Below are 23,823 nucleotides of genomic sequence, written 5' to 3'. Positions count from 1 at the left end.
GAATTCACCTGCAGTGCAGGAGTCCCCGGTTCAATTCCTGGGTCAGGAAGATCCGCTAGAGAAGGGATAGGCTACCCACTCCACTATTCTTGGGCTTCCCTGGTGGCTCAGCTGGTAAAGAATCCTCCTGCAATGCAGGAGACCTGGGTTTGATCCCTGGGTTGGGAAGATTCCCTGGAGAAGGGAAAGGCTACCTACTCCGGTAGGGTCACAAAGAGTCAGACACAACTCAGCAACTTTCACTCACTCACTCAGTGATTTTTGAAGCATCCTTTAGTCCAAGTCTGAAAAGCCCGTATTTTTGTTTCTGGTTCTCTAAGATAGTATTATACCAGCAAAAATTATTCCTCAGCAAATACGGGGTAATTAGTGATTTCACAAATTCAACAATGCAAATAATGTTTCAAATATTTTTAATTTCAAAAGCATATATAACGTTTTATTTTTTCATCTTTTTAAAAGTTTTTTTATCCGTTTCAAGCCCAGATCAATGACTAGATTGTGTGTGTTCATACATATTTATACAGTATTATACATGCACACATACACATTTATGTATTTCTGTGCTTTTATTTTGTGACTCCTCCTCATAGTCCCTTCACCCACTGAACCTTCTGCAATCCACTGGGATCTTTAGGACTTCATTCAAAAGAAACCAATATTTTATGGATTCCTGTTGGAATTAATAGAAAATATAATGATCCCAAGGTAGTTTTTGAATACATATTAACATATATTTAAAGCATGTAACATATGCATTTAATCAGGATATAGAGATTATTCTGAAAGATCCTCTAGTCAAAATTTTGTCCTCCTATAAGAATTTTATACTGGGAAGAAAATGTATTGACTAGGATACACAATTAGGCTTTTTATATAAATGCATCACTTGTACTTTTCATACAAATTATGCAGCTATGTATAAGGCATGGGGTTGAGTGCTTTGAGGATAGAAAAGTTAGACATGGAACATGACCTTAAAAATCCATCAGAAAGCTTTGGATGCAAAAATAAAGGATATTACATCCCAGAGCTGTGTTTTAAGAAGATTAATCTGACAGCAAAAAGATATACTAAAGGAGAGAACAGATAACAAGGGATCAGTAAAGGGTGCCCAGTGTAATATTTATGCCTAAATCACTGAGTGGGTGTAGATGGAAAGAGAAAGGAATTACAGTTATTGTTGGTTTTCAGCCAAGGTGGCTTGCACGATGGGGATGCCATTACAAGAAGTTAGAATTTTAAGTGTAAAAGGCCAGGATCTGGGATGGAGAAGGAAGTTTGCAGTGAAGTTTAAAGTGCTGGTGATAGCCTGGAAACTGACACCAGAGAGATTAGAGCCAAACAAATAGATGTCGGTGTCATCTGTAGAGAGATGGTGTTTGGAGACAGGAGCCAGGCAAGGCAGAGTCTAGAGGACAAGTTGTTCCAGATCCTTGGGGAACATCTGTGTTTACATAGGACATCAGTGGGTAAGAGAAAGAGTGACAGATGTGTTGTGATCAGAGATGTAGAAAAATAGAAAGTATAAAGAAAACCAAGTATATGAGTATATGAAAACCAAGAGGGGAGTTAATTTCAAGAAAATGGTTGGTGAGAAGTGTCAAAGCTAGAGAAGGGGAAAGATCAGGATAGGAAAAATGACTGATATGGTCACAGATAGGTCATCGGTAGTGGAAGAGTGAAGAAGCAGTAGGACTGAAGTAAGGATTCTTTAGGGCAAAGAAAAATCTAAGCATGTCACAGAGTACAAAATCTAAGCATTCACACAGAGTAAAAAAACAAAACTCAAAAGAGATTGGCCGTGTAAGAGAACAGAACAGGAGTAGCAGGAACCAGTGGTGTGGCGATGTGATGAAGTACACAGAAATGGAGATGCAGGTGGGGAGAGAGCCATGGGCTGGCTAGTTGATTGAAAGCCAACATGTCAGATGGCCTCTTGCTTCTCAGGAAAGTGTGAAGTCAGGTTACGGTTTATTAAGAAGTCAGTCCCCCAGGTGTATGGATAACATGTGGCATTTCTTGTAAGACCTTAATAAAAGCAAGTGTTACACATCTACCCTGGCCCTAAATTCATGGTAATATAATCATGGCCTGTCAAGAACTGTAATCTGTATTTAAAACTAGAAACTCAAGCATATTTAAGATATTTGATAGAATGTCACTATTTCACTTTTTCTATGTTAGTCTAAATTAGGTTGGTTTAACTTATAAGACTGAATATAATATTTCTCCAGCTGAAGGTGATCATGCATTTTCTTGGTCTTATACATTAGGGCCTGAAGGACTTGGTTTCACTGTGGTTACCAGAGATTCTTCCATACATGGTCCGGGTCCCATTTTTGTAAAAAACATTTTACCAAAGGGAGCAGCGATAAAAGATGGCCGTCTGCAATCAGGGGACAGAATTTTGGAGGTAAGAATTAGAATGAATATCTTCAATAAAATATTTCTTTGTGTTTAAGTAAATGAAATTTATTAAATTTTGAATTAATTATATTGAAACGTGTACTTGTAGACAAGATAAGGACTTTAATTAGAAAACTGGTTAATCAATAGCTAACTTTGTAAGTCCTCAATAAGGGCAGTGATATGGAGTCAAATATTGAAAAGTTTTTCCTATCTCCTCTTTTTTACTTCCACCTCTTAGAGTTCCTGGGGAATTTGAGTCATATCCATCAGTTCATCATATATTCAGTTAGAGCTAAGAATTGCAAAGTTGCACTTAAGTGCTTGTAATAGTTTCTTTAAACTTCTCTAAGAATGGGCCAGTTGGTGTTAGTTCAGTCTATGCATATGGAGAAGTATTTGGGATACTCAAAGGAAGAGGCTTTCTTTTTTCCATTTATTTTTGTTTAATAGTATTATCTTCTTGTCTACATATATTGTCAATTTACCTTTCAAGAAATCATCTTCATGGAAACTGGTTCGGTTTAACTTGCCCATGGCATGGAAGCAACACCAGAGCTTTGTTATAGTTCTAGATCATGAAAGAAAATGGTTCAAATGATTAATGTAGCCCCAAATTAGAATCTCCAATAATGTATGGTAACCTAGTTACCATAACTTTCTAACATAGAGAACACTGTAGAATTATAACAAAAACTCATGTCTGCAAGAATTGACCATGTGATAAAAATCCATTTCTCCTGTTTATATTCAGTGGAGAACGGTACCAGTTAAGCATTTGAAATCAGCTTACTCCCTACTTGAGGAATGATTCTCTGGTATCTGTCAGTTTGATTTGTCTTCTCTAAGAATGTGATGTCTTAGGGAAAAACTGCCGATGCCAATTACTGAATGTCTGAGACTGTCCAGTGCCATAGTAATGATGGCTGGCATATTGCTAGTATCATAAACATGATTGGTTTGGACTCGCATACTCAGTTTTCAGCTTCCCAGAATTTCCTTGATCATGAGAGCCCATTTGCTGCATGCTTTCAAAAACCATCTAGGGCGGACAGGCTGGCAGTGTTGTAACTTGGCTGCTTATATGCTTGTCTGCATTAGGTCAATGGCAGAGATGTCACTGGACGAACTCAGGAAGAGCTTGTGGCCATGCTGAGGAGCACTAAGCAGGGAGAGACTGCATCGCTGGTCATAGCCCGCCAAGAAGGAACTTTCCTACCCCGAGAGCTGGTAATGTTCAGATCACAGTCATACTGAGTTTTCAGCAAAGCACATCATACACTTACTGAATTCATAATAGCTGAGAAATGAGTTCTAAGTCATAGGCTTAATTTGTTGGGGGGAAAAAAAAAGAGTGAATCACACAGAGAGTTTTGCCCCATTTGGAGTATCACTGTTTTAGAAAGATGATGCAGCAAGATGGGTAAATGCAAACAGTGCTTCAAATATATGAATATGAAAACACACTTCAAGGAAGCAATTTAACAATATTCAACTTAATAAAATGCACATTGAGTATATGCTATGGCCTAGGCCCCATGCAAAACACCATCAGCAGAAATGTTCATGCTCCTACCTCAGTGCAGTTTGCAGTCCAAAGGGAAATTAAAATATAACCAAATATTTTAAATGGTGATGAAGATTATGAAAGCAAGTTGCAGAGTGCTACAGTAATACCTTACAAGGGAATTAACTTCATCTTGAAGCCTGGGAAAGACGTCTCAAGAAAGAGAACTTCAAGTCTTATTAAAAACGTGTATCCTTTGACCTAGTAACTACAATTTTAGTAATTTGTCCTAAACTAATCATCAAAGATGTGGGAAAAATTCTTCTACATTGATTTTTTTTCTCCAGTCCTATTTATTGCAGTGATATATTGAGCACAGTATGACCAGGAGGTATTGGTTAAATAAATAACTAGATAGCTTTCCAATGAAATATAATAAGTACTTAAATCATCTCTGTGAAGAATTAATAAGAATATGAGAGAATGTACAGGATATATTAAGTAAAAAGTTCGGCATGAAGTGATATATACAGTATGACAATAACATTAAGAATCTTTATAAAATATCTGGAAGGAGATGCACCCAGATTGTCAGTGCATTATGCCAGATTTTCATTTTCTCGTTTTTTTTTTACTACTGACACATAATATTTATTGTTGAAATATTTAAGGATGATTTAGAAAATTCAGAGGATTTTTATGACTAATAGTAAAGAAGAATAGATATGAGAAAAAGGAATTTTAATTATCTTTTAATTTTTATTTTCTTTGAATCTATGTAAGAAATGGCAAAGGCACATATGGGTAATATGATAGGTTTTCCTTGAGTTAGATCATCAGAACAGTGAGTGTTAGTTGACAAAATTGAGTAAGGCTATGGTTTTTCCTGTGGTCATGTATGGATGTGAGAGTTGGACTGTGAAGAAGGCTGAACGCCAAAGAATTGATGCTTTTGAACTGTGGTGTTGGAGAAGACTCTTGAGAGTCTCTTGGACTGCAAGGAGATCCAACCAGTCCATTCTGAAGGAGATCAGCCCTGGGATTTCTTTGGAAGGAATGATGCTAAAGCTGAAACTCCAGTACTTTGGCCACCTCATGTGAAGAGTTGACTCATTGGAAAAGACTCTGATGCTGGGAGGGACTGGGGGCAGGAGGAGAAGGGGACGACAGAGGATGAGATGGCTGGATGGCATCACTGACTCCATGGTTGTGAGTCTGAGTGAACTCCAGGAGTTGGTGATAGACAGGGAGGCCTGGCGTGCTGCGATTCATGGGGTTGCAAAGAGTGAGACATGACTGAGCGACTGAACTAAGAACTAAGTATAGTTAACTTGAAAAAAAAAATTTAGTACTGATAATTGCTATCACATATATAAAGAATTATTATACAGATTAGAAAGTAAATTTTAACCTGTTGCTTCAGATAGTTTATGTCCATTAATTTACTTACCTATTAATCCAAAAAACAAATTGTTGAGCATGCATTGTGCACTAATTTGAAGGTTCTGGGGATAAAAAAATAATAATTAAGACTAATTTCCTGCCCTTTGTGAGCCTGTTCCAAAATAAATGGCTGGAAGTGATAACATTACAAGCGCTTTCTAGCTGTTAGAGCTGTCCAAGAAGGAAATAGATTATTTAGCATACTGAAACAGAACCTGCCTCACCATCTGTCAAAGATGCTCTAGAAACAGTTCTCCCATTGGTAAGATGATAAGACTAGACAATGTCTAAGACACCTACTCTGGGTCTAATATTGTGTTGCTGCTGCTGCTGCTAAGTTGCTTCAGTCGTGTCCGACCCTATGCGACCCCATAGACGGCAGCCCACCAGGCTCCCCCGTCCCTGGGATTCTCCAGGCAAAACCACTGGAGTGGGTTGCCATTTCCTCCTGCAGTGCATGAAAGTGAAAAATGAAAGTGAAGTCACTCAGTCGTGTCTGACTCTTAGCGACCCCATGGACTGCAGCCTACCAGGCTCCTCCGCCCATGGGATTTTCCAGGCAAGAGTACTGGAGTAGGTTGCCATTGCCTTCTCCGAATATTCTGTTACATGTGTTTAAATACAAGTTTGAATAGACAGCCTTCCTGAACCAATGCTCATATATTAACCCTCCTTAGTACTAGCCAAAGGCACCTCTTCTTTCTATGTTCCTGTACCATAGAATTTCTTTTTGATCTTCCTTCTCTTTCCCATCATCTTACCCGTTTTTCCTTGTATCCTATTGTATGCTTTGAGAAGATCCATGATAAAATAGGGAAGGGTAGATGCACTTACCATCTCCTTTCTGCTAGTTGACCCAGCCACTTTGGAAGGCAGAATCTTGAGTTTCTGCCTCATCTCACTGAAGCGCCTTACAGTTCCTAAAGAGATATGCTGTCAAAATTTGAAGTCTTGCCTGGGAAATCCCATGGATGGAGGAGCCTGGTGGGCTGCAGTCCATGGGGTCGCTAGGAGTCGGACACGACTGAGCGACTTCACTTTCATTTTTCACTTTCATGCATTGGAGAAGGAAATGGCAACCCACTCCAGTGTTCTTGCCTGGAGAATCCCAGGGACTGGGGAACCTGGTGGGCTGCCATCTATGGGGTCGCAGAGAGTCGGACACGACTGAAGCAACTTAGCAGCAGCAGCAGACTTTTTTAAATCTAAATCCAGATAGATTTTTTTCTTCCATCTTTTATTTATCCAAAGACCTTGATCTTTTTTCTAGAAGGGTCAGAGTGAAAGGGAACAATATAAAAAGGGGCTTCCCTGACAGCTCAAGTGGTAAAGAGTCTGCCTGCAAACAGGAGACTGGTCAATCCCTGGGTCAGGAGTATCTGCTGGAGGAGTAAAGGGCAATCCACTCTGATATTCTTGCCTGGAAAATCTCCTGGACAGAGGAACCTGGCAGACCCCAGCCCACAGGGTCACAAAGAGTCAGACAGGCCAAAGGAGGCAGCATGGATATATAGCAGGAAGCCCTTATACTTCTTGTTCAGTTTTTGGTTGCTGGTGATAAAAACTCAGAACAAAACAAAACAAAAACCTCAGTAGGACTATATACTTGTTTAAGGGATAGGAGAACAAGGAAGGAACTTTTGACTCTGTATTCTGATGAGCTATGGTCCTGGGAGGACTAAAATCCTGAATGTAAAGAGAAATATCTCAGGCAGTCCATAGGCATGAAGAAGAACCCAACAGCAGAATTCCAACTAGAAACTCAAGCCCTAATGAGTCCCCTCATTCCCAATTGAACAGTTCTTTATACCCTTTTCCCATATGTCCATTAGAATTCCCAAATGCACTAATTCCTTCTTCCTAGAAGCTCTCCCCATCCCTCAAACCCCTACTCTCCCCGTCCCAATAAGGGGGAAAAGGATGTTGATCTTAGTCCAGTTTGGAACTCTGAAAACATTTTTAGTTTAGTCAAACACATTAGTCAAATTTAGTCAAACACACTTATATCTAGAAGTTAGCAAATGGAATAATAGAATTTTTGGACTAAAGGGAGCTGAAAGATACACACAATACTCAGTGATGTTTATTTCTTCTAGTACATTACCACTTCTGTAGTATTGTAAACACAGTACTATATAGGTATTATGGGGTAAATAGATTTGGGCAGGCTTACCTGGGACTAACAACTACTTTGAACATTGTTTTCTTCTTCATTGTTTTAAAATGTACTCTGGTGCAAAATACTGAATTACAGACAAAACTTGTATAACCAACCAAATTTACAAGCCAGGCAGCCTGTACATATTCTTTCACTCTTATTTAATATAATTTCGTGAAATTGGATTTCTATTCCAGAAAATGATATCGTAGCCCAAGCCCACCAGGGAGCATATTAACTTTATTGTGCAACTATGAGATAATGAGTGAAAATAAATTCTGTGTTCTCATCCTTTTCCGTGTTACACAAAAATTGGAGGGCATGTGGTTAGTATCCATTCTCTTGGAATCCCCTGGCAAATAGTCTTTTTAAAAATTATATGACTTCTAACTATCCAAATATGTGGAATATGTAACCACAGCAAAGCAAGCGCCTTTGAGGCTTACTTAAGTAATGGGGACCCAGAATCTTTGTTTTGGAAAAATATGGAATAATATTATTTTTCCAGCCCAAATACCTGTCTTGAATGCTAAATAGCAGGAACTCTGCAGGAAGTTTATAAAGCAGTCACGTGTGGCATGCATGGGGCTCTTTCAGTGGGAAATATTCAGAGTGTGGAATTGGACTCTTCGAAAGCACAGAATGAAGAGCGTGTGATGTGATGCATCTTTGTGTTTCTCTTTCAGAAAAAAAGCAAAGGTGGTATCATTTCAGTCTCTTCTCCCTTATTTTGAATGATGCACCCACTTGACTTTCCATTAAAAACCTGGCAGGATGAAGGAAGGACAGCACTTCCTGCTTTTGTCTGATTCTGTCTCCTTTGAAGAAAACAAACTGTTTATTGGTTTCCTGTTCTGAGAAACTGTCCTCTCGCTTTTGTTAAGCCGTGCTATTTCGTGAGCTCTGTACCCTCTTAACAGCACTGCTCTGCCTGTTTTCTGACAGTTAAATCTTCCTTACTTCCTTGTTATCATTAACTTCCTGTGAAGTCTTAACTCTCACCGCCAAGGGAGCGTGTGGTCAGCAGTTCCACAGGAAGGCCCAGTATAGGATGGTCTCTCAGATGTGACCCTCTGTCATTCCAAAGGCCCCAGCGTTCATTTCCTGGTCATTTCTCCTGACTTGCCACATAAGAGAACAGTGCTGAATTCCTGTGTTTGCTGGTCCAAGCCTTCCTTCCTGAGCAATTTGGTCAGTATCACAAGTATGATGGCACATTTAGCCAACTTTCCAACCGCCACAGGCTGGGTTGAAAAGCAAATGAAGGGAATTTATATAATAGCATCATCACTATTTAGCTCTCTCTAGTATCTTTACCAAAAGAACTGTGCTTCAAAGGTGATCTTGGTAGAATCCTAGTCCAGAAGATCCTTTGATGTTCTCATCCTCTTACTGGGTGAGAGTTTATTAAAGAAATGTTCACATGAGGAACATTTTTGCAAAAGGGACTTTGAGATTAGTATTGGTAATAGAATCAGAAGGTAAATCTGCTGTGTTTGTGATCGTACTTGAAAACTGTGCTACTTATTCAGTGGTTCGTTTGGTCTGTTCTGTGAGAGACATGGTCTACAAATTTTTTTCCATTCTTGATACCTGAAATTCTTTTTGTCTTTTGCCAAGTGTCAAATAAAGCTAATATTCCATTTAGAAAAAATCCTGAAAATGAAAAGTTTTTTGTGTATTCCTTGACTTTATTTTTAAGGACTTCAGAGAAAGAGGCATTGGCTTATTTGCCATGTATGTATCAGGTATGTGGCTGTCTCGTTTCATTTACTGGGGGAAAAGAACTATTCTGCCATTTCATTGTTAACCTCTTTAACATTTCATGTTCTGACCTGCTGCCTTATCTTTAAATTATCCTGAAAATCACAGCAACTCCTGGTGGGTAAAACAAGCTGAGAAAATTTCAAATGTATTTATAATTTCTACCTGCCAAGTTTGCCTGCTATTAAGCGCTGGCCTCTGCAAGGGGGATTAACTGTATTTCAAGCAAGCAAGTTGCTCCTGCTTGGAATGATTGAGATCCCAAAGTTAGCCATGTTTGTCATGCTGATCTGACCTTCACTTAGGAACATTGCTTTTGCTGAGAAAAAAAAATGATGCAGGCATATGTGGAGGCTCCCCGAATAGCTGCTGAAATTCCAACACTACAGTATCTACCAGTCCCTGTATCTACCTTCTCAAATGACACATGGCCTAAACTTCTTCATGGTCCTTCTTCCTAAGTAAAAACTTCATATCTCAAATGTCAAATTATTTAACGTCATGAATCATATAAGAATTTTAGTTTGAAATTTTAGATGAACCTCATTTAACTGATACATTATTTTATTTCCCTTTGGCTATTTGATTCAAAATGACCCCATGCTTAATTAACCAAGGTACTTAAGGAAGAATGAATATTATAGTGGTTATTTGTGGAAAAGGAGCAGAAATTGAAGGATGGTTTCAGAATGATTTTTCTACCCAAACCAAAGTGCATGAGTTATGTTTTAGAATTTAAATAATTACACAGAAACCAAAATGCATTGCTATATTTTATAGATTCTCCAAGTAACTTGGTTCTCTGACTTCAGATGGAGTCCTGGCTAAGACACAGTCTCCATTTCTGCCTCTTTCTGCAGTAATTTCTGTTTACTTCTTCCTGCATTTCCACTTAACCAGTAGTCCAGACTCTGAAAGATGAACTTCAAAGTCAATAAAATGTGTTCCTGTCTTCAAAAAGGGTCTAGCCCATAAAGAAAAAAAAGAGTGGGTTCATCAAATTATACAACTGAAGGGTTTGGATTCAAAGTTGGGGACCAAAAAAACTTATAAAAACATAATGGTCCTTGAGAAGAATTTTGATGATTGAGTAGGATTTCAAAATGCAGAGCCACAAGAGAGAAGGAAAAAGCAAATTTAAATACTGAGATTGAAAAATACAGAATATATCAAGGAGATACTAAACAGCCCACCCTAGTAAATTACTGATCAAGGAGCTAACATGAGAAACAGTGTTTGAAAGGGGCAAAGGGGTATTAGATTCCTGCTTAAAGCTATTCCAGTTCACTAGAATGTGATGGTTAGGAGCTTGGGATCTGATACTAGCCATTCCTGGGTTGGATCCTGATTGACTGAGTGGCCTTGGGTAAGTTACTTCCCTGTGCTCCCACTCCTCATTAAAAAAATGGGGATCAGATTAATATCTACTTAAGAGATTGTCTATTAGCATTAAATGAGATACGTATGTAGTACTTAGAACCAGGCACATGCAATGGGATTCAGCAAATGTTACTTGTTATCAGCATTGCTCATCTCAATGAGAGATAATTAAGTGCACAGTTAGGACACCCCAGTCATTGGGAATGGAGATAGAAAACTTCGGCTTTGGCATCTGATAGACGTTGGGTTAATAGAATGAGGTATATCAGAAACTCCCAAGTTTTGAATTTGGGTGGCTAGAAATAGAAGATATATAAACAGGTTTGGAGAAGAAACAATTATTTTTGGCCTAGAATTGTATTCCTTTTATGCCTCCCAAGCTGATCTATGAATTGTCACTGTTTTTCCTTCTCTCTACTCTCGAGCCATGCCAGGCTTTTTTTCACTTGTTTAAGATGTTACCAGAGCCCTCTCCATGCCAAATATTTCCTGTGAGACTCCCCTCTGCTTAGAACACCCCTTCCCTTCTCTTTCACCATTCAATTCCTTAAGATATTTACTTAACAGAACCTGCTTGAACCCCCTAAGTCTGGGATATGGGGCTCCAGTTAGGTTTGCGTTTATATTCAGAACTCCCCTTACCATGTCTCTGAATCACCTTAAGAACAAATAGCAATTAAGAGTCCAGGTTTGGGGGTCTCATGGCCTCAATGTGAACCCCTCTCTCACAATCTTAATCTCTCAGTGCCTTAATTTCTTCATTTGTTAAATAAGGACAATGATAGCACCCACTTTGTAGGGTTGTTATGAGAATTAGTTGAACATAGATGCTAACACACAGTCCAATAATGTTGACTCCTGTTGTTATTTCCTGTGTCTGGTGGACACTGTGTGCTCAGTAAATATTTGTTGACTGAATAACTGAAAGCTACGCATTATTAAAATAGATGATATAGAAAGCTAGAAAAGGTATCACTGAAAGAGCTATTACCCCTAATCTATACCTAATCTGTATTTCATGCATTATCCATCCTACTACAGTCATTTTAAACCAAAAAAAAAAAAATATTCAGTGATTTCCCTAGACATCAGAGCTCTAGCAACTTCTAACTACACATAAGACAATGGGGGTAGGGATAGTATTAAATGTAAGTGACAGTTTAGGTCGTTTAAATGATCATGAAGACATCTGCCTGATCTAGTTGTACAGTTTATTTGTAAAGGCATATAAAAATAAGTAGCAGTATATTTTATTTTAAAATATTAAAGTCATTTTTGAAATATTAATGTAGTTTAAAGCACCTTCAAAATGTTTCAGTCTTGGCTACCATAACTTGTTAGAACAGTGGTCCTCAAAGCATGGTCTCAGACCAGCAGTGTAGCACCACCTGAGAATTTGTTAAACATGCAAATTCTCAGGCTCCCTGAAGACTTAAGAAATCAGAAACTCTAGGGGTGGAGCCCAAAGATGGATTTTACCATACACTCCAGATGGTTCCGATGCCCCCTCAAATTTGAAAACCATTAGTCATAAAGAGTTATAAGGCCTGTAGGATGACTTAGTACCCATAGCTGACTAGCTCCAATAATCACATTTTCAACTTAATTTTTTTTATTCTACAAACAATTTCTTGCTCTGTGAAAAGTATTCAATGAAAATTTCAGGCCCAATTGAGTTGCGTCCTTTTGGCCACATGCCCCTCATTTTGGCAAAGGGCCAGTGCTCAGCGCAATCCAGTTACTCAACTCAATTACACCTGATCCATTTAGGCAAACTCAATTGTGCTTGACTTTTTCAGGCCCAACTCGATTGTGCTCTAAAATTTCCACACTCAATTTGATTGTGCTCAAAATGTGTTATGTGCCATCTTGTAACTTGTAGATTTAGACAGATACCAAAGGGAAGTACTTTTAGAGAAGCTTAGAAGATTGGGTTATTGACACTTGTTTGCAGTTACACTTGGTTTTCCCCATCTATTTGCCATGAAGTGATGGGACCGGATACCATGATCTTAGTTTTTTGAATGTTGGTTTTTAAAATAGCTTTTTCACTTTCCTCTTCCACCCTCATCAAGAGACTCTTTAGATCCTCCTCAAGATAGGTAAAAAGTGGAAACAGTGACAGCTTTATTTTGGGGGGGCTCCAGAACCACTGTGGATGGTGACTGCAGCCTAAAAATTAAAAGACACTTGCTCCTTGGAAGAAAAGCTATGGCAAACCTAGCCAGTGTATTAAAAAGCAGAGACATCACTTTGCCGACAAAGGCCCCTTTAGTCAATGCTGTGGTTTTTCCAGTAGTCATGTACAGATGTGAGAGTTGGACCATAAAGAAGGCTGAACAATGAAGAACTGATGCTTTCAAATTGTGGTGCTGGAGATGACTCTTGAGAGTCCCTTGGACTGCAAGGAAATCAAACCAGTCAATCCTAAAGGAAATCAATCTTGCATATTCATTGGAAGGACTCCTGATGAAGCTGAAGCTCCAGTACTTTGGCCACCTGATGTGAAGAGTTGACTCACTGGAAAAGACCCTGATGCTGGGAAAGATTGAAGGCAGGAGGAGAAGGGGATGACAGAGGATGAGATGGTTGGATGGCTTTACCGACTCAATGGACATGAGTTTGAACAAACTCTGGGAAACAGTGAAGGACAGGGAAGCCTGGTGTGCTGCAGTTCAGGGGGTCACAAAGAGTTGGACATGACTTAGGGACTGAACAAGAACAAACTTTATCTCCAGCGTGAAATGCTACAGGGAAGGTGTCGTGGGCCATACTCTACCATCCCCATTCTGCTGTGTTGAACACAGGTCAGACTTTACAAAGCTCCTAAGAAAGTGATCCTCACGTCCTGTCACAAAGCCACCATGCTTAGCTGTTCCCATTCATTTCATTTTAAAGATGGCAGAAAATGAGTCATAGAGATATTTCTCCTTACCAAAAGATGTTTGTTTGTGAAAATCAGAAATATTTTTAAAGGAAGACTTCCACCTCGCTGAGATAAGCATAACACCTTCTCACTCATGCTATGTACTAAAAGACCAGGCTCTTAATCTCTGCCAGTTTTTAAAATGTGTTCAAGAACCCACAAGCCTGAGGGATTAATAGTCATCAGCTACTCCCTGGGCAGTACTCATACCTAAAAGAATTCTACTGAACCCTTGTCAGCAAAATCTAGTCTTGATAAAATAGATGATGATAAATGCTCTGGTTCAGCATTATTAAAACAGATGGAGGAAGTGCTGGCCATTTTGCCAGGTTGTATGACTTCCAGGTGTCAGAGTGAAAATACTTAATGGGTTTTATCACAAGGCTGGTTTTGTTGGAGTTTAGAAGATGGTGGAAGGAGCATTCTGTGCTGAAAAGAAGCTCTCCTGACATTTCAGAGGACCAGGGCCTAATTACATTCTCTTGCAAAGTTAAGAATGAAGAGCCATGAGATCCAGCTGTACTCTCATGGCATAAGACATATGTCTTATTAGTGGCCACTGAAGCCATGATTAGGCTTCTGGAGGCTAGAAAAAAAGAAGCATTTTCTGAATATACATGTTTAAACAGCACAGAAAAAGGAATCTTGTGACCAACCACGGACTATATCCTTCTTATTATCCAGTTAGCCAAATGTTACCAGTAATTCATGCCAGCTGTTGATATGGAGCAGCTGGATAAGAAGGTGGTTACAAAGCTCAGGGGATGACCTTGATTTGCCTAATTACCCCGATGCCTGTGATCTGTACATTCGTTAAGGTATACTCAGTGTAAGATAAGGAAACGCGTTCATTTTGTAAAGGATATTTAAAGATTAAGGGGGAAATATGTACTGCCTTAATTGATTGTGGTTGACTTTTCCAGCTGTTATCAAAGTAAATACCACACATGTGAAACTGCCACAAGAGTCCCTTTCACTTTGAAAGTATACTGAGAGGTTTGAACACATTTCATCTGCCTGTTTTTCAAGAAATTGTGTGATCTTTATCGTTAAAGAATATCAGCTTAAGATGGTTACTTTTTTTTTCTCTTCCTAAGGGCTGATAAAACAGAGATAGATGCTTAAATAACAATCTGTTGCCTCTTACCTCTTCCCATGCCCCATCCCCAAAGATTGTCTGGGCAATGACTTTTAAATACGTTCTCATTATTTTTAATGAGTACGCAGAATGTATGACGCATAATGCACCAGTAGATAAGTGCCCTTTAACTGAACTTGTCAGATATAATAAAACATTGAAGGAGTTAAGATGCGCTTTTCTTTAAGATATTATAATTATTTAAATTAAGATTCCCAAGTACATATCATGTACTATTCAATACCTTTTGCTGCCTTAAGAGAGCACTAGCTCCAGTCTTAGTTCGCTCTGTAAAAAAGAATGTTTTATCACAGCAGTGAGAAGACAAATGAACGTTTAATATTGTTATGTCTCTTTAAGTTTACCCTTCTTTAAATCTGCCCCAGTGGCAGGATATTCAATTATAAATGAGTTCAATTATGTTTCCTGGCCACTTATTGAGTTATATGAAGGACTTTTATCACCGAGTCTTTCTGTAATTAATTCTTTGCATTTCTTAGAGGCTTAGGACCTAAGGAAGGATTGTTTAACAGCTTCAAATGTTTCCATTTTATTATACTTTTTCTTTTCTTTTCCTTCCTATCTTTTCTTTCTTGCTCTAGCCTATCATTCTGCCTTTCTAGAAGCAAATAACACTTAGTATGGTATCCCTTAATTGCAGAATATTTTTATTTCTATATTACATTAAAACACCAGGTGGTGACGAAGAAGAAGATAATAGTACATTACATTCAATTACATTAAAATGCCAGTAGTAGATGAAGATGGTGGTAGAATGGAGAAATATATCATCCCCAAGAACCGCAAAGCATCCCCTTGCCAGTCTTTGTTGCAGAAATATCAGTGCCTTGGCTCCTGGTTTATGGAGCTGTCAGCCTTAGCACCCTGCTTGTGAGTTACAGAGTTTCAACCTGACTCAAACGGGCTCCCTTATCTCCTTCCTAGAAAATACATATTTCATCTATAGACTCTTGACTTCCCATTGGAGGGGAAAACACATAGAAACAAACAACCAAAAACATAGAAAGTGACAAAATACAAAAACACCCAACCACAACATCTTACCCTTGCTTACAGTCCATCTCCCTGAGATCAGATGCTTCTCATCCATGATACACAGAGACTGATGTCAGGAGATCCATCTTCTTACACCTCCATTTCTCTCTATTTCTGGGTCCACTTTGATTGTTGTTGTTGTTTAGTGGCTAAGTCATGTCTGACTCTTTTGTGGCCCTATGGACTGTAGACCACCAAGCTCCTCTGTCAATGGGATTTCCCAAGCAAGAATACTGGAGTGGGTTTCCATTTCCTTCTCCAGGGGATCTTCCTGAGCCAGGGATTGAGGACACATCTCCTGCATTGGCAGTTGGATTCTTTACCACTGAGCTACCAGGGAAGCCCCCACACTGATGATCAGTTCAATTCAGTTCAGTCGCTCAGTTATGTCTGACTCTTCGCAACCCCATGGACCACAGCACACCAGGCCTCCCTGTCCATCACCAACAGCCAGAGTCCACTCAAACTCATCTCCATTGAGTCGGTGATGCCATCTGCCATCTCATCCTCTGTTGTCCCCTTCTCCTACTGCCTTCAATCTTTCCCAGCATCAGGGTCTTTTCAAATAAGTCAGCTCTTCATATCAGGTAGCCAAAATATTGGAGTTTCAGCTTCAACATCAGTCCTTCCAATGAACACTCAGGAGTGACTCTCTTTAGGATGGACTGGTTGGATCTCCTTGCAGTCCAGGGGACTCTCAAGAGTCTTCTCCAACATCACAGTTCAAAAGCATCAGTTCTTTGGTGCTCAGCTTTCTTTATAGTGCAATTCCATATCCATACATGACTACTGGAAAAACCATAGCCTTGACGAGACAGACCTTTGTTGGTAAAGTAATGTCTCTGCTTTTTAATATGCTCTCTAGGTTGGTCATAACTTTCCTTCCAAGGAGTAAGCGTCTTTTAATTTCAAGGCTGCAGTCACTATCTGTAGTGATTTTGGAGCCCCCAAAAATAAAGTCAGCCACTGTTTCCGCTGTTTCCCCATCTATTTGCCATGAAAGTGATGGGACTGTATGCCATGATCTTACTTTCCTGAATGTTTAGCTTTAAGCTAACTTTTTCACTCTCCTCTTTCACTTTCATCAAGAGGCTTTTTAGTTCTTCACTTTCTGCCATAGGGGTGGTGTCATCTGCATATCTGAGGTTATTGATATTTCTCCTGGCAATCTTGATTCCAGCTTGTGCTTCTTCCAGACCAGCGTTTCTCATGATGTACTCTGCATATAAGTTAAATAAGCAGGGTGACAATATACAGCCTTGACGTACTCTTTTCCCTATTTGGAACCCATCTGTTGTTCCATGTCCAGTTCTAACTTGCTTCATGCCCTGCATACAGGTTTCTCAAGAGGCAGGTCAGGTGGTCTGGTATTCCCATGTCTTTCAGAATTTTCCACAGTTTATTGTGATCCACACAGTCAAAGGCTTTGGCATAGCCAATAAAGCAGAAATAGATGTTTTTCTGGAACTCTCTTGCTTTTTTGATGATCCAGCGGATGTTTGCAATTTGATCTCTGGTTCCTCTGCACTTTCTAGAACACTGATGATAACAGGACCCAATTGTTCAGTGAATATTTACTGAACATCTATTTCCAGTTCAGGTAATCAAATACTCATTGTTTATTTGGGCTAGATATTGTGCCAGGCACTGGGTATTCTCAGATGTACTTTGTCATGATCCGTGAACTACAGGAGCTTATTGAGTGCCATCAGAGAAAAAGGATAAGAATATGGCATGATGTCTACCATCTGTGTGGAAAGCTAGTGGGAGGGAAATTTAAGGAAGAAGCTGAGAGATTAATAGTGAACTAGAAGTTACAGAAGGAAAAAATGTTAATCAGGACTAAAAGTTATACAAAGAAAGTTAAAATCATGAAACATTTCATATATGAGGTTGGACATGGACTGGACCATGGATGAATTCAAAGAACTGAAGAGAGAGAAACTAAGAGGAATATGGAGAAGCATGAGCCAAAGACAGAAAGGAAAACTGAGGAAAAGGAAGGAGAAAAGAAGCATCTTGATTATAGTGATATTATTGTTGACCACTAATGCTATCACATGAGCAAAATCTGCAAGTCTGTAATAAGACCAGTTCTAAGGATAGAAAATCCATCAAATATGAATTTGATATCTCTTTTATTACCTCTTTTATAAGGTCTCTGTTTAGAAGTTCTGTATTTCGGCTTATTCATTCAACTTGCATTCAGCTGGAGCATCTACTGGACTGGAAAGTCCAAGAAGGCCTCCCCTACAAGATTTTCAGTTGTTGCTGGCTGTTGGGTGGAGTACCTTGGTTCTCCTTCATGTGCCTTCTCATCCTCCAGAAGGCAGTGCATCTTCTTACATGACATTCTCAAGACAGCAAAAGAAGACTATTAAGGCCCAGTGTCAAAAGTTGCATAATGTTACTTCTGCCTCATTCTCTTGGTCAAAGCAAGTTACACAGTCAATCAAAGTTCAAGAGAGAGGTGAATAGGTTCTACATTTGGACAGAAAGAGCAGTAGTCATGTTTCAAGGAATTCACTGGGGCCAATACTACAATCTCTCACATTAACTTAGGGAAGTTTGAAAATACACTATTCTGTAGCAGAGTGAGTATTGGATGTAAGATTCAGTTACTGACCCAGGACTTCTATAGCATGGTTGAGGTTTTAGAAAAGCCATTTAACTTCTTGGGTCTTATCTTTCTAAATTCCATTCACAGACATTTTTATTGTGTCTCAATGCAAATAGAGTGCAAGAAATAGAAAAGCAGATAAGTCATTCCCTTTCCCTACTTTGTTTAGCAACGTTTTAACCATGACATAAATTTACTAAACATAAATTCATGTCCCTATTCTGGATACTTTTCTCCCTGAATGAGGGATATGCTTTTCCTTTTTTTCCTCCCATCCCTTATAGAGATTTACTCTTCTATAGTAGATGCCCACTACCTGGCTTGGGGGCCATGAATCAGAGGTGGGCTGTGTAGACAGTGAAAAACTATTAAGTACTAAAATTAAATTATCAGAATAAAAAGTAATTTGTCAGTAAAATGAGAGATTTTTCTTATCTATAAAATGAGAAGACTAAACTACATGGCTGCTTAGATTGCTTCCTACTGGAAAATTCTATTCTATGAATTTCTGTGCATCAAATCTTGGCATGACATTCCATACAGATAGTGCCTGAATTATGTATGATCTGTATATATAAATGGAGTTCTCTGAGTGGTGTTCCACAGTTCTGAATGCCATGGGAGCTTTGGATCTAAAGAATACGTTCTCCTAAGTAAATGTAGAGCTAACAATTTGCCAACAGATATCTCTCTTCTGGCTATCTTTTCAGCCCCCTGCCATGTGGTGCCTGTTGCCATAGTATTTAGTAGATACAGAGGGCCCCCTTTCAAAACTCTCTCGACACCACCATATGGGTACCACCACAGCCAGTTCAAAAGAGAATGTGTTCCTTCTTTCCTAAATATGAAATTCAGATATATTTTCCTGTAGAACATCCTTAAATATGGTCTATCCAGTGGAATGTAAAATTACTATATACTATTTTGGAGATACCAAGGAGTGAGCAAATCATGCTGGCTAATTGAAGCCTACACACAGTCTACCAGCATTTCTTTTGAGGAAAAAAAAAAATTGAATTCCAAGAATCAAATTTACAAAGAGGCTTATAGCATAAAAGCTTTTTTCTAACTAGAAATTGCCTTTTCTGTACCCACCATCACAGTTTATTTAAAGCTTATTTCCATTATACATAGAGAAAAATGAATGAGTTACAAACACTATTCATTACTGTTTGGGATAATATTCATCCTTAATGCAATTAAAAAAAAGAAACCTGGTTTCTGGATTCTTCTATTAGAAAAATATGACTGTGTCAACAATAACAACTTATTGAAAACTTGGCAGATATTTTCAATGTTATTATTAATGCAAGGCACCTTAGTTCCTCTTGGGTACTAGATAGATTTTAAATAAATTATATAAATATTAATGAAATTATTAACTTGATAATTTTATGTGCTATCTCGGCACACAAGAAAATTAAACAAAGATGAAGGCTGCTGAATTGTTCATGTGTGAGAACATACATAACAGTGACTTCTTTCCAATATTGTAGGGAGATGGAAATGCGCTAGATCGAGCCTTGTCTGCAGCTGCATAACTGAGTACGATTGTAAAATATATGTATGCAATTTTTCATGTTGGTTAAGTTAATAACATGCCACTATAATTTGTGTACCTCTGAAATAGGAACCAAATCATGTATATCCTAGCTGGAAAGTAAAGGCAAAATGCCTATAAACAAGCTAGAGGCTTATTTTTTTTTTTCTTTTTTTAAGCCCAGTCTTTGCCATCAATAACAGTTCAGAGGTTCCTCTTTAACCTGTAGGGTTTCTTTGGAAAAGAATATGTAAATGTCATACTTCCTTCACAAACCTTTGAAAACGTAACCCTGAGATCGCATTGCCTCTCACCCTCAGTTCTCAATAGCTCTCGAGGGAATGGGCACTTCTTATCAGACAGGAGCAGCCCGGCAAGGGCAGCCAGCACATTGAGAGGCCAGGGCAGTGAAGTGGTCAAGGCCACTGGGCAGGTAGTGAAAGGCCTCTCGCTGTGTTAAACAAATGCGGTTTCCTTCCTGTCTTCTGCAGGAGCTAATTTTGTTTTTCACTTCTCTTCTGGTATAAGAACAATAAGGATTCATAAGGCCATTCAGCCTGTGAGGAGATGTGCATTAGATTATCATAAATCCGCAGATAAAAAGTGCAGTGGTCAATGAGAACAGACATTCTTGGATGAAATAAAAGGTTTAATTGAAAGTACTGTCCCAAGGGAGATAGATGATTGAGCATGGTATTGAGTCGACATTAATTACCATAGACCAGAGAGTGAAAAAAATAAAAGACCATTCTATATTTTTTTTTAAGTTCCCAAATCTGTTTCTCTTTAAGAGGACTTAGGAGATTCTCATAGAATGCTAAGGAGAAAAGGTGAGTTTTTGTTCATACGCAGCGTTCTTAGAACACCGTTAAAGTTTCTTAGGAAGTTGCAGCTGAATTCTGTGCTAGTACAAATAGTTTTTGTTAGAAGTCGGAGATCTAGACAGAGTACAAAGTGAACTGATGATGAATAATGGTTAAAATTGATCAATATCTGTTATGAGCTATGGCACTAGTCAATGATTTGCACTTATTATATAATTTTTTTTGATTCTTTGATTATGTCTCTCAGCTTAATTTTTTTTAGTAGGTTGGGTTTCTATTCTACAATGTAACAGAAAAAATAAATAAATAAATTGAAGAGGCCTCTCTGAGCATAAGTTCCCCGTTAAACACTAGACGGCTCGCTTTGTATCACTAAAATATGGCTGCCTTTATAAATCATGCATATTTGTTTAGCCAATGCCCTACTCTTGATGTGGTTAAAACAATGAGATGAACTCTCCATTCACAGAGACAAAGGCTGGGATCAAGGACTGCCTTAACCAGAAAATAATTGGTCAGGTGTCTCTTTTACCAGTCATTAACGTTTTAGAATTATGACTTTGAGTCTCCCTTTGGGTCAAGTAGAGTATAAAAACATCTTCTGGATTATTCATGCCTAGTGTGCAATGCATTTGAAAGAACAAAGACAGGGAGATACCAAATATATTTTAGTGTTTTACACAATGCTGCCAACTTTTAGTTTATTTGCTTTTCAGTTTTATTTAGAACAAATGAATTCACTCAGTAAGAGCATTTAAACTTCTTAGCCAATTGTTTGGGAGTAGACATAGGCACAGTCTTAGTTTAAATGTGAAAAATTGCTTTTTTAGGGTTAATTTGAACAGGGTAGTTGCCAAATAGTACCAGCTGTCATAATAAAGGAGAAGTGAGTGACAGGTTTACTCCACCCCATATCAAAACCCAAGAGCGGATATGCTGATCAGATGAGCCAAAATAAATGGAAGTTCTTAGAAACATTTGCAAGCTATTTTCTTGCAAAGCTAAGCCCTTCATAGGCATCAAAGTACAAACGGGTCGTGATTAAGTTTAGCACGATTATAGAAATGAGAAAGTGGGATCACTCTGTTGCAGTAGGGATCCCAAATGCACTGCCTAATACTCTAAAATTTCCTATGATGACAACGGTGATAGTGGTCTATATTACAAAGTATTGGAACTTGAATAGCAGTTTTTAAACTACTTTTTAATATTAATGAAAACGTGGCCCATTCGAGCTACAATTGAGGAACTGATGCAGCACTTGTCAGAAATGCTGTTTTACATTCACGAACCCTTATTCTCAGACATGCACTGGAATAGTTGCTAATGGTAAGAATAGAAGTGGAATGGTCCTTGTTTCCCTTGAAGATTTATATAATAACAAATAAGCATAATATAAAGTGATTAGTGCTATAATTTAATTAGGTAAGGAGATACAGGTGAGGTCTCAGCCACAGAGCAGGTGACAGTTGAGATGGATATGGAGGAGTTTGATGGATATGTAAGAGTTTGCAGCGTCAAGTGGGGAGGAGAGGAGAGAATGATTTTTAGACAGTGAATCCTGCCTAAAAAGTAAGAGAATCTGTTCATAATTTTTAATTAATTAACTTCAGTACTATGTAACAAACATGTTAGAAAGTTTAGGGCAGAAGTATTAAAGCTGTATTTTTATAGATAAGATGCAACACATCGCTGATACTTTTCTTTTTGGCCTTTTAGTGCCATTATTTCAAGAAGGGCATTATGGCAGAGAAGAGGCAACAAATTAATTTATGAAGTCATCCTCTAACAATTATTTTTATACATATGCATTCTATCAGATTTAAACTGGATTTAAAGTTGAATTAAACGCAAATCTTGCCTTTCATTAGATTATAGTGGTATAGTGGAGTCAAAACAGGCACACAAACAAAGGATTATAAGAATAGAAAGAAAGGAATAGGAAGAAAAAAAAGAAAACAGAAGAATGGAAAGGCCAATTGTTTCCCCACTGATAAAATCAGAGAAGGAAGAGGCAGCTTATATGCTGAGACATAAAACCTGGGTGTTTGGAAATATTAAGTAAGGGGACTTTGATTCCATTATATCTTTGCAATAAAATTTCTTTTGAGATGAAAGTAATTCCTACACTTATATATATATATATATATACACACACATATATGAAATAGAGCTGTTTCCCTATGAATGATTTCATTAAGTATCATGAAGTGTAGGTTAGTACTGTCAGGAAAATGCTTAACTTAAAAGATTCATTCACTCTTTATGCTTAGATGATTCATTTTTCCAAGTATCAGCAAGTAAAAATGGACTTGTGATGGATTAATTTAAAAAAAAAAAAAATTCCGTAGGAATGAACTAAAACTGAGATAATTCTTGTTTATTCTTTGAAGCATACTTTGTTGGAAAATGAAGATCCATTAGTTCAGGGAAGAAAGAGTCCTGCTAAACCTACATCTAGGGAAATATTGATTGGAAGTATGCTGAACTTTTAAACTTCTTGTAATTACACACTGATTTTACAGGAATTAAGGCCGTAGAAATTGCTCCCTTACCCTTGGCCTGCTTTCGTGTATATATATATATATATATATATATATATATATATAGCAAAGGAGGAGACACATATAAGTTAAAGGCAATATTTGGCAGCTCAAGCCAGTTACTAGGCCTCTGGGGCCACTTGAAGAGTCCCTCTTAAGAACCTGGCAGAAACAGTGGCAGATGTAAGAGAAGGAGTCTTCCCAGATCTAGACCAGCTACTTCGTCTGTCTTGGGGACATCTCACAGATCCAGAAACCACTCTGAAGTCCAGACTGTAGGATGACTATAGGATGATGTCTTAGTCTGGTAGGTTTGCTGTAACAGTACCATACCTTGGATGACTTATAAACAGCAAAAACGTATTTCTCACAGTTCTGGAGGCTGGAAGTCCAAGGTCAGGATGCCCGCATGGTCGAGTGAGGGCCCTCTTCTGGGTCACAGTCTTCTTATTGTACCTCTAGATGGTAAAAGGGCTAGGGAGCTCCGTGGGGGTCTCTTTTATAAAGGCATCAGT

General features: G+C 38.4%; 1 protein-coding gene across 14 annotated transcripts in view; it reads left to right on the top strand.

Annotated features, from left to right (window-relative positions):
• PARD3B (par-3 family cell polarity regulator beta) overlaps nt 1–23,823 on the top strand; it is a 1,159,019-nt gene that overhangs the window by 637,680 nt on the left and 497,516 nt on the right. For all 14 annotated transcript variants that reach the window (XM_086344421.1, XM_086344496.1, XM_086344507.1 and 11 more), the window contains 2 exons: nt 2,277–2,416; nt 3,511–3,639. In XM_086344421.1, the coding sequence (XP_086200547.1) occupies nt 2,277–2,416; nt 3,511–3,639 (269 nt within the window). The remainder of the gene's footprint in view (nt 1–2,276; nt 2,417–3,510; nt 3,640–23,823) is intronic.

This window comes from Bos grunniens, chromosome 2 (assembly GCF_055505025.1).
Source record: "Bos grunniens cultivar Pamir isolate PY7600 chromosome 2, Bosgru_T2T1.0, whole genome shotgun sequence".
NCBI classification, from domain to species: Eukaryota; Metazoa; Chordata; class Mammalia; order Artiodactyla; family Bovidae; genus Bos; species Bos grunniens.
Note: the sequence above shows the minus strand (reverse complement) of the source record. Positions and strands in the feature narration are given on the sequence as shown.